The sequence below is a fragment of the Ipomoea triloba genome, chromosome 13 (genome assembly GCF_003576645.1).
Source record: "Ipomoea triloba cultivar NCNSP0323 chromosome 13, ASM357664v1".
In the NCBI taxonomy this organism is placed as follows: Eukaryota; Viridiplantae; Streptophyta; class Magnoliopsida; order Solanales; family Convolvulaceae; genus Ipomoea; species Ipomoea triloba.
The window spans coordinates 30,333,633-30,346,283 of record NC_044928.1 but is presented as its reverse complement, the minus strand read 5'-3'; the positions used below and the strand labels follow the sequence as shown (position 1 = coordinate 30,346,283).

Sequence of the window (12,651 nt, the reverse complement as noted above, 5' to 3'; positions counted from 1 at the left end):
ATTGCACGTGTCTACATGTTCAACTTAGAAGGCGGATTTGACACTTCTTAACCTAAAAAAAAAAAAAACAATTATTCACAACTCAGTTCTTACCTTTAAATTATTGACGATACTCTAATTTAAAACTCCCTTCTTTTTTTTTAATGTTAGATTGTAAATGACAATCGAAAAGCCAAAATGGAGAAACATCATTCTTGGATAGAAGTATAGTTTGATGAGGGGATCGGAGCAGAAATCTCAGAAGTTGTTAAGAACGTGACAACCACTACTAGATCTTGCCTCCATTTCTTTCATCTAAATGGGATAATTTTATTATGGAAAGAAAAAAAAAATCTAAACACTTTATAACTCACCAAATAAATATAATTGCTGATGATATATACCCAAAAAAAAAAAGAAAAAAAGAAAATTTACATACTTTCCATTATATTTTGAACTGCCACCCCATTCCTCGTCATCTCTAATCATTGCAATCCCAGGTACTTTCTTTCTTTCTTTCTGCATTTTTTTTGTCCAACGATGTTGTATCATAATCTTACTCACACAAAAATCTTGACTTTAACTCAAATTCATGGTGAAATTGATTGATTTACCATCTTTTAACTCGTGATGGGTATGTTATGAATATGAACGTTCTTGATTTGATACAAATAACATTTTTCTATATATGTCAATGTTCATTAGTTGTTGCATCAATTCTATGTTTTCAGTTTTAATTTATTAATTCTTTGTCAAATAATCATGAATTATCCCACATTCTTGATTGATCTGTGTAACAGGAAAATATGGAAGGTGGAACAGTGTTTTCCCCAGCCCTAGAAGGAATGAAGCATGTCAAGTCTGAAAATGGTGACTTGCTTACGAAGCAATTCCTAGATGTCTGCAAACTCATCTTGCCTATCCTAGGTTCATCTTTATGTTTTTGGGTTTAATTTCCTATTATTTCTTCAGTAGATCTTGCTGTAGCTTTTGTTTTCAATCCAATCTGTGGTTGATGTAATTAGAAAACTAGGTTTTAATCCTAGTCCCTCCAAAATTTATCAAGGGTTTAGAATGAATAATCTGACTACCTTTCAAATCTCTTCTGCTGCCAGATAAATTTGGAGCTGCCATGGCTGTGGTGAAATCTGACATTGGTGGGAACATATCAGTAAGAAATGCATTTTTCCTTTTCAGTTTTAGCAGACTATGAGATAGCTTCTTCATGCAGCTCTATGCATATAATCAACTAGTGAGACAGTTGACTTGGTAACCACAAGGTTTCAAATTCGACTCACATGGAAGTTGTTTGTTGGCTTTTTTTATTTAAGCCAGTCAACTATAGGACAATCTGTGCTTATCTTCCTTCTTGGTTTGAGTTTATCAGTTATGAGCAACCTAAGTTGGTTTATCCCTTTGTGGTTCTTTTCTGGCTAGGGTCACCAAGGCATGCTTCACTTAGAGTGCACCTTATGATAGTGACGCCAGGTTTTTCACTGGACAACTCCAACCAAGTTGGTCGGACAGTTGGCTTGGTAACGAAGATTCCAAGTTCGACTCCCATAGGAGTTGTCTATGACTTTCTTGGTTTGAGCCGATCAACTATGGACAACCTGAATTAATTTGTCTTCTTAGTTAGCTATGCACAGAATGAGTTGGTTTACCTCCTTGTGGTCCTTTACTGGCTAGGACCAAGGTGCTTTTCAAAGCGCACCTTAGGGTAGAGGCTGCGGTTTTTTGATTTACTTAGATGATGATTTGAGTGCTGTTATAGTTGTCTGGGATGTGCAATGCTTTTTTACAGATTCACTGCTTATAGAACCTAATTAAAAAAACTACTGATACTGACTGAATTGTATCAGTATCAAAAACTAGGTCACAGCTTTATCTGCTTGAACACTTTTTGACAGTAAAACCTTTAATTTAGTTCTGCTGTGACATTAAGATGTAAAATGCTTTTATCTTCTTCTTCTGTTGCTGCTACTTTGGATGATTTCTTGACACAAATCTGTTTCCTGGCAGAGGTTGGAATCGAAATATGGAACGAATCCAACCAGATTCAACTACTTGTACAGTTTTGTACAGGCAGAAATCGAAACAAAAACTGCAAAATCATCATCCAGTTGCACCAATGGCCTTCTCTGGCTCACAAGGTCCTGCAAATCCCTTGTTCTGGCTATTGACAGAACTTCATCATTTCCAGTTTCTTCAAAACCTGCAACTATATATGCTTCTCCATAGAACTTTAACTATACAATCCCCGCGCTTTTGTTGATGCTGCAGAGCAATGGATTTCATTGTGGAGCTGTTTCGCAATTTAGCTCTGCATCAGGACTGGTCTATGTCACAAGCCTGCACTGATTCCTACTCCAAGACCTTGAAAAACTTTCACGGTTGGCTCGCGAGCTCAAGCTTTTCGGTACATTCTTGATGCATATATACTTGACTGCATATATAACAGCTTTGATTGTCAGGCTAGATAGGTTGTTTAATTTGTTTGTTTATGTAATATTGCAATGCAAAAACTAAGCATCAGCTGTGTTTGTTTTAAGGTTTTTTGGCAGTAAAATTAAGGTTTGGTTGTTGTGTTGTTGTTATTGTTATGTGAAATTGTATGAAATTAAGGTTGCAATGAAGCTTGCACCAGATAGGAAGAAGTTCATGGAGGTGATGGGTGGAAGTGGGAACATCAATGGGGAGATGGAGAAGTTTTGCACAACATTTTCACCAATACTTCAAGAGATCCACAAATTTTTGGTAAGATCAAAGGTTTCAAGCTCCTTCAATCATGCAAATAAATGCAATCGTTATATGGTGTACTCTTGATATACATGTTTATTTTTACTATAATGAATGTTCATTTTAGTGTACTACGTGTTCATTATATTTTTAGTGTACTGTACTACTGTAGGTTTATTTTTAGTATACTATCTAAAAATGAATTTTTAGTACACATTAAAAATGAACTGTCAATATACTAAAAATGAAGTTGGTCAATCTATTGACTTTATAATCACACCATCTTGACTTGAGTCAGATATGGTAACATAAGCTAGTTTACCTACTTGTGGTTCTTTGACGGGTAGAGTCACAAGACAGGGTTTACTCAATGCATACGCTCAGGCAGTAGGATAGCTCCGAGTTTCCCTTATCACTCAAAAAATGAATATTTATTCATCATCCACCTTAATTGTAATATGGGTCATGGTCCATAATATAATTTGCCAGATAAATGTCACTAAGTTTTTGTTTTATATATATGATAAATAAATGATATTTTGATGCAGGCCAGCGTTGGCATGGACGAAATGAAAGCTTCATGATGGACTTCATTATTTTCTTCTTCAAGTAGACATTTAATTTATTTTTTCTAGCTAGCTAGATCCATTTTATATTTCATTGGATTTCTATTTTATTTAAAAATTCTAAAATTCCATATGATATGATACTTTGTAAAGAGCAAAATAGGTTAATAACGTCAAATGAAAATATTGGTTATTATTTGTTAAGTTTGAACATTTTTGCTATTTTTGGACTATAATATTATCTTGCACAATATTGTAAAGGGTTATTATTGTCAAAATATTTACCTAGGAAACAACTTTATTATCTACATTTTCCCATGCTTGTGTAGTCTCATTCCAATTGAGTTTGTTCTTTTATTTGTGTATGTTTATATATATATATATATTCACATACAGTATCTGAGTTAATCTTATATCTTTAGAGTTATATATATTAACTTATTAGTGTTGGTTTTCGATTATTCATTTGCCACATTTTAAAAATAAAAATTTTTGTTATTTCACTTTTATGTTAACCTTCTTTATCATGTAACATTTTTTAAAGAAGGTTAATTAGCATATAATGTTACATGATATTTTTTGCAAAATATGTCACACACTTTTATAAAATAATATGTTAACCCTTTTTTATTTATCAATTTTGTGTGTGTGCGCGCCACGTTTTAAATAGTGTGACACACATTCAAAATGTATGTGTAACATACATATAATGTTGCGTGATACATTTTGCAAAATGTGGCACATATTTTTATAAAATTATATGTTTAATCTTCTTTATGTGCGTCACATATTAAATAGTGTGAATTGTGAAACACATTCAAAATGTGTAACATATAGTGTTGCATGCTACTCCGTATATTTTTGCAGGCCTATATATGAAAGCCTCATGGTGGACCTGATTATATTCTTCCTCAATTATGAATTTTATTGCAGAACCATTTAACATTCACTATAGGGTTTCTCTTAAATTCACCTAAATTCAAATGGGAAGTTCTAAAACACTATATATATATATATATATATATATATATATATATGATAATGTGATACTATGTAAAGGGTAAAACGCATGGGGGAATAACATCCAAGTAAAAATATTGGTTACTTGTTAAGTTTGAGTTAGTACTTTGGATAGTTGTGTTATTTTTGAACTAAAATATCATGTCATATGATGTTTTTTTTTTTAATACTACTGACTCTATTACAATGCAGTATTTGTTCATAACTACTTTCTCAACCTATTGAAGCACAAGAGTCAATATTGAGGCTCGAATCCACCACCTCCTGCATAAAGGGAAGGGTTTGATACCACTGGACTACAAGGTCCTTAGCGTCATATGATGTTGTTGAAAGTTCTGGTCGATAAAAATCGATTTTTTTCTATCTAATTTCTTAGGCATGATTTTATATTTATTACTTCAGAAATAGTTTAATTATTAGCTACATTTTCCTAAACCCTATCAAGTGTTTAACATGCATAACATCTTCTTACTTTATTGTTGCATTAGCCGTCCATCACTTACTGATATGTTCTCACCAATGTCAACAGTCCACATAGTTGCATTATCAGTCCACATACAATTAGAGCATCCATATCAATGGATCTTTTGGAGTTTTTAGAACAGTAACTAGTGAGTTGGAGGAGAGAACGGGTAGGAGTGAGAAAAAAAAATTGTCTTACAAATGAGGGTTTTTGAAACAGTAAACACTGAGGTGGCACGTTGCTAACCAATTCTTTTTTCTTTTACCTGCTTTTTGTGTCGTAATGTCAGCAGATTTTACTTTTTGTTTTCTTTTTCATTTTGTTTATTATTTCCCTCCACTCTTTCTCTCTTGTCTATTTGTAACATAAATAACTGTGCAAAAGTTTATCTAATAAGGATGCTCTTAGTATATAGCCTTACTCATCCCCACCAAGTTGGTCGGATAGTTGATCTAAGCTGGTTTACTTTTTTGTGGTTATTTATCAGTTAGGATCAAAAGGCAAACTCCACCCAGATTGCACATTCGAGTAGTAGTTATGAACCCTTTTGTAAATCAAAGTATCTAACATTATTAATAGTACAACCCCATCCGATATGGTCACACATTTAACTTGGTAACCGCAAGATTTCAAGTTCAACTTTCTATGAGAGACGTTTATTGACTTTTCTGATTTAAACCTGTCAATTATATATTACAATTTAAACCGTCAACCCACATCGTTAATTCATTGATTTGGTATGGTCCAAGAGCCAACGTGTTTAGAATGGTGGACAATGAGTACCACTCCCTCACAATAATGTTGTGTAGTTGTAATGCAATATATATTGCACACAATCTCAGCGAGACCAATTGCTTCTGTATTGACTCCGTCACATTCATTATCTACATAAAGCAACTTAGGTAGGTGGGTATTTAACTATCAGGGTGCATATAACAATCTGTCATGACTATATATATATATATATATATATATATATGTATGTATGTATGTATGTATGTATGTATGGTTAAAGATCCTGTGAGAACAGTATCATAGGAGAGAAATAAGAATCAATTTCAGTCTTACATTTATAAAAATTTGACTGATCTGATTAGATTTTAAAAAATGTAGTGGCATTTTTGTAATTATCATCAACTTCATTATGCAAACTTGAAAATTTAAATATGCAACCCTTAACAACTAAATATGCATGGTAAATTTTATAAAATCAATGAAAAAGCTCAATATTAAATCTAAACCGTAAATGTTGAACCTTAAGCAGTAAAAAGTGAATGACTAAACCAAATAAAACAAAAAACTCAGGTCATAAATTGTAAAATCGAAACCCTAAATACAATGCACTTTTACATTTTTGTAAATACTAAATGTGCAAAATGTTAATGTTAATTGTGCAAACCTAGAAAAGTATGAGAATTGCATATTTTAGTGCTCAAGTTTGCATAGTAAAATTGGTGATAATTACGAAAATGGCACCATATTTAAAAAAAATAAATTTAATATGGTCCGTCCTCTATATATATATATATATATATATATATAAGGATTGACCAAATATCTTTAATTTGAAGCCCTCATGTTTTGTTGATGTCATAGCAGTATACGTTTTCTGCAGGACCATAACTTTTTATTTTTTAACCAATGATTTTCACTACTTGAACGAATAATAAATACTATTATAAGTTATATAATATACTATGCACTACATGCTTGCGGCTTGTCGTAACCTTTTCACAATAGTTAATAGCCGACCGATAAAAAGTAATAAAATAAATAACCAGTTACTACTTGCCTACTTGGTCGAAAAGTCAACTCACCCCTTGGTCGATGATTACAAGAAAAATAGTTATAAATTTTATACATATATAAATAAATACTTGAGATGTTTTATGTTGTCAATAATGCTAATTATAAGTTTATAACAAAATATACTATTTTTGTTATATAGGATATTAAAAGAGTATCAGTGGTGGTGTTATTAGTACTCGATATAATTAGATTTTTTTAAAATGTGAAGTCTCTTATAACTCTAACTGATAAAGGATTATGACGAGGAGGTAAAAATTTACCCTCACTGTCAAATGACTATGAAGAGGTTGACTCAAATCAAGAAGATCAATAAGCAATTCTCACAAAGAGTTGAGTTTGAAATCTTATGATATTAAACTAATTTTGTCCAACCAATTTGACTAAGTTGTCCTAATTTATTTCTTATTACTCCGTATTAAATAACTTGTTGACCTTTGTGGCATAAACCGACTTCATGCGCCTAAAAGACAATAAGACATAATGTGCTCGATCTGTTTTTAAATTTCATTTTTCACACACATTAATTTCATTATAATAACACTAAAGTATCATTTTAATTCTACTATAGTTTCATTCGATAATCGTCAACTGTATAACAACTGATGACAATTAATGTGGGTTAGACCTAGTGAGTTGGCATGGGCCCAATCCACCTAGGTTGGTTGAAGCACGGTCCATGTCACACGTTTTATTCTTGGGGGGATTTCTCAAATCGTCAAAAAATTCAATTTTTGGGTGGTACAACAATACAATATGGAAGTTAATTGGACCTATCAATGCATATTGTTTTGACAAGATATAAATGTAAGGAATGCAAGTTGTTCACATGCATTAGCTTAGGTAATAGCTCACCATTATGTCATTGGTTTAACTCTCCAATGAACCTCACAAGCCTAGTAGAAAATTCTAGTTGCGTTTAGGAGAGAAATTTTCTACTTTTATAAAGCAATGAAAATTTATTGTAACAAAAATAGAAAATACGTTTATTTGTATTTTTATAATTTGGAAATGAAAAGCAGAAAATGAAAAGTTAGAGAATTGAAGTAAAAGCAGCACATTCTTATAGGAATAATGTATTACTTTCATAAATCGCAATGTGTTTCTCAGTAATTGGACGAAATGAAAAAAAAAAAAAAAAAACAAACAAACAAACAAAGTGAGTCACCCACGACCACTAAAATAAAATTAAGGACTCTATGCTGGTGTTACATATGTTTTTTTGAAAGTCTTTAATGATATATGTTTATAACTGTTTTTTAAAGTTTCTTTGATTACCTATAGTTAAAACGGTTCAACTAATACAAAGCTCACGCAATGAGTCAAACATAAAACTTTGTAGTTCCTAATACAAATGCTTGACTAATTAAGTTGGCTAAGGTTGCGCACAATTTTGGAGGCTCTTAAATAATATGATGTGGATATTTGCCCTATTTTTATTCAAATTGATCCCCTTCATGGCTTGTCAAATCTAATTAACTTATACACCAATTCATATATGCAAGATTCCTTTTCTACATTATAAATGAGATAATGATATACCTTTCAATCAAATATTATTCATTTTATATATATATATATATATATATATATATATATATATATATATATATATATATATATATGTAGGAATGATGTTATGATTTCTTTAAAGAAAAAGTAGGAAAAAATTTGGAGCCATTGTATGCTAGTAAGTGCATAGTTGGTGTGTTAAAAAAAATACAATACTATAATTTCTTGATATTTATAACAGTATAAGATTTTAGTTAATATGGGCTGAGTTGATACGTTACTCAATCTATAATATTACTTAAAGAGAATTAAATACTTTTTACTTGTCAAGAAGATTCAACTATCTTAAAAACCATAAGAGAGTGTTTTATCATCCTTTTAAGTCTTCCCAACAAAAATATAATTAGTATCGATGTATGGAGTCTGATGTACTTTGGTTGACGAAATCTATAGTAAAAATAAAAATAGAAAAAAAAAATTTCACTTAGAATGAGGGATTATTTGTGCATTTAATAGCATCTTAACAAAAAAGTCAAAAACAAATACATGCAATGAAAGAAGGGATATACCAAGCCTATTAGGTTTGTTCCCTTAAAGGGACACCCAACCATAATTTACCAATAAGAAATTGTTTTCCATTTAAGTGAGATTACTCCACCTAACCAACCAAGTGATTTGACATTTTTCAAAATAACATTTTACACTTTGATTTATTGAAAAATCTGCAATTATTATCTAAATGTGCACTTTAAATAAAGTTTGTCTTGTGATTCTAACTAGTGAAAGACTACAAAGAAATAGACCAATTTAAATTTTTCGTAACTGACCGATTCAAATTATTTATAAAAAAAAAACTAATAAACAACTCTTACAAGGAGTTGCACATTATTTAATACTTATATCAAGTAAAACTAGAAGTGTGACATATATTATTATAAAATAATATCTCTATATAGCCAAGTAATTAAGTTAGTGGTCCTAGCACTAAAGAAATCAAATTTCGAGATAATATTTTCACTAATTTATTGAAATTAATCCATCTGCAATTTCTTGTAGAAGACTCTTGAAGTACAAAACTAAATCATTTTGCAATATATAATTAATTTCTTGTACAAGATTCTTGAAGATCAGACGTGTATGTCTAGCTAGTTATGCATTGAAACTTGGCAAATTTCTTGTGTAGCTAGGCATTGAAACTTGGCAAATTTCTTGTGTTTGCAGCCTAGATTATATTATATAGGGCAAATTATACCTAAGCTCTATCTTGGATTGTAGACTATGATCTAAAAATAATTTTCAAATTTTGTATTTATAGTTGACAGTTTCTGTACCTGTAACTTTTATATTATGTGTCAGTAATTATGAAGTTATTTGTTTACATTTACAAAAACGGTTAACTGTAGGTACAAAATATGTTAACGAAAAGTATATATATAATTTTTGTATCAGGATTTATAATATAATATGAACTCTGGTCCATGATATAAAAATTGATATTATAGCAATAATTGATGATTATAAGTCTTTTATTTATTTATTTATTTGTTGAAACCAATAATCCAAAACCATGGGAATCCAAAGCACCATTGTATTTTCTACAACTAACTTAACCAAATCCTTGGATTTGAATATGTTAACCACCATAACAACCCTCATTATCATCACTAACACACCCTTCCAAATGCAGACGTAAATTGTGACAAGTATTATAATTTATTATAATTAATTAACTATATATTTATATGATTGCCCATTATCATTTCTGCCATGAAGATTGATAGAAAAAAATATATCATTAACTTCATACCTTTCATTTTTTTCTTTGGTCATCTTTGATAGGATTCAAACTTATATATGTACAGATAAGTCAGTTGGTTTTAAGTGGTAAATTGTTTACAATAACACAAAATTAAGATTTGATAGCTATAGTATGAGAGTCGGGTTGAGCCGAATAATGTTGCCTTTTGCAGGCAAGGATTCGAGGTTACACCTTACAAGAGTTAGCAAATCAAAGTCTCTCACAACTTATTTTAAATTGGTTGATCTATCATATCAGTTCGGCTATGTCCCGAGACGATAAATAAAAATTTTGAATTCTAACTTTAGGGTATCTAATGTTATATATTGATGGTAGAGTCTACACAAACACTTCTATATATATATATATATATATATGTCTCTTTCTTTCACATTTCAATTGTTTAATGCATTATATATAAACAATTGAAATGTGAAAGAAAGAGAAATATTTAAATATTGGAAATAAGTGCATATAATTAATACAATTTCTAAGGGTGGTTGACGGCTTAAAATCAAGTGGAGGAGTAAATAAGCTGGCCCATAAATTGAAAAGGCCAAAAGGGGCATTTTATATCATAGACGGTCCGCATAGTATTATGGATTTTGAATCAAAACGACGAGATACAGAATTTATACTCGTAATGTATAGAATTTTATAACACAAGACAAAAAAATTACAACACAAGACACATACACATGTTATATATTACTTCTTTTTCAAATATGATTTAGGTACATAATTTGTGTTCACAAGCACAAAATTTCACAAGACACAAAAATTAATAACATAAGACGTAATTATTAATTTGTTTCAGATACAAAATTTCATAAATAAGAAACAAAAATTTAGTATAAAAAATTGAATTTGAAAATTATTAGAATTTTTTAACATCGTTTATTTGAGGAATGAATAGTACGTAAATATACTACAAAATGGATGGGACAGAAATATATATTATATTTTATTCTTAAAAAAAAAAAGAAGAAAAAATCGCATGCACTGGTCATCCACTTCAACTTGATATATGGAAGAGAAATATTTACATCTCAATCTTAATTCAAATTTATCGTAAATGTATAATAATATTCAAATTTCTTTCTCACACATTATATAGCTAACACGCACAAAGTTTTAAGGTGTCGATTGCATCAAGTATAATATAATTGAAACGATTTTGGATGTTGTACCAATTGCAATCATATCGTAACATTTTCTATATTATCTATCTATATATATAATGGTATGTATGTTAAGGTGATGAGAACCATTACCCATCAGAAAATTAAGAAATGAGAACCAATCCTATCTGTAATCTAAGAAGATCAATAATGGTTTTGAATAAAAAAAGAAAGCGATAATATTTTAATAATTATCTCAAATTTTAAGTACACACTGCACACTGCAACATTATCGATGAAACACATTCTCTATATCTACACATGCAATTTTTTTGGATGTATTATACCTATCATGGAATGCAATTAAAGAGTTACATGGATGTATTAAAATTGCACCTCCTAATTGGGTATGAATTAAAGTGAGATCGAGTTGCCCATAATTGTTGTGGTATGTACATTGTTCACGCATGCACATATTACATTAGTGATCCAAAACGGCACTTAAGTCTTAATTGCTAACTGCTAACAAGACATCTCTACTACTTTCTCACCTACTTTTGTACTACTAAAAGGCATTCAGCTGGCTGAAAAATATTTTCTTAAAAGTAGAGGAAAATTTTGTTTTATATTGTTTCATTGGATGGAAAACATTTTTCATTGGAAGTGGAGTTCCTGAAAGTTGAAGAGTATATTGATCTTTATATTCATAATTTCTTACCATTTCAAACCTAACCAAACAATTGAATTCATATTCCCAGTAATTTTTTTCCATCAACCAAAAAATGGAATCCATTTTCCTGAATTTTATTTTCCATTGAATTTCAATTTCATTTTCCTTCAAATATTTTCCAACGAATCAAAAGGATAAGAGTGCGGGCGCTCACCATCTCCGCATCCTAGGCCAACGATGTAACAACTTATGCTTATCCGCTTTGCCTTGGGCCCACCATTATAGCACGCATTATGTGCTCGTTTTTGCCAACTTAGACACATAAACGTCTTCCCTAGCCTGATGTCACACCTTTAAGCTTATCTTAGAATTCATGCACACCGTCATATACTTAGCTTTCTCTTTAATTTATTTAGAGGAAATAATAACATTTTCGATTCTCCAATATAGTGAACTCAATACGTGTCAAGAAATTTATAATCTAGTAGCATAAAATTGAGACTTTTTACATGAAGTCTCGAGATCAATTTTATGTATCAGAGTAAGCAGTAGCAGCAAACAAGTTTATGAGACCGTGAAAACTTAAGAAATACGGAGTATATTTCAAAATTTGAAAGCTGGTTTTACAAAGTTTTCGTAAGCTTTTCCAAAAAGAAAAAAAAAAAAAAAAACAAACAAACAAACAAACAGTTTTCAAATACAAAAATACTTTCCATGCATCATTGATAAGCACATAATATATAAAATATGAACATATAATCCAACTATCAGCTTACGGTTTTAGTTAAAATGAAGCAGACTCAACTAAAAGGCCATAAATTTAACCTATCGAAAATAATATTCTATTGCATTATATAAAATATAAACATGCTGATAAATTATACCTTCATATATAAAATATAAATAAATATGCAAATACACAATACCTTCATATATAAAATATAAATAAGTATCACTATACCTTGATATACATATAA

General features: G+C 30.3%; 1 protein-coding gene across 1 annotated transcript; it reads left to right on the top strand.

Annotated features, from left to right (window-relative positions):
* Positions 1–252: 252 nt before the first annotated feature.
* Positions 253–3,472, top strand: LOC116002862 (glycolipid transfer protein 1-like). The gene is made up of 7 exons (XM_031243044.1): positions 253–479; positions 780–906; positions 1,095–1,150; positions 2,002–2,132; positions 2,263–2,398; positions 2,605–2,736; positions 3,267–3,472. The coding sequence occupies exons 2-7, from the start codon at positions 786–788 to the stop codon at positions 3,300–3,302; spliced, it is 612 nt and encodes a 203-aa protein (XP_031098904.1). The 5' UTR covers positions 253–479; positions 780–785; the 3' UTR covers positions 3,303–3,472.
* Positions 3,473–12,651: the final 9,179 nt, after the last annotated feature.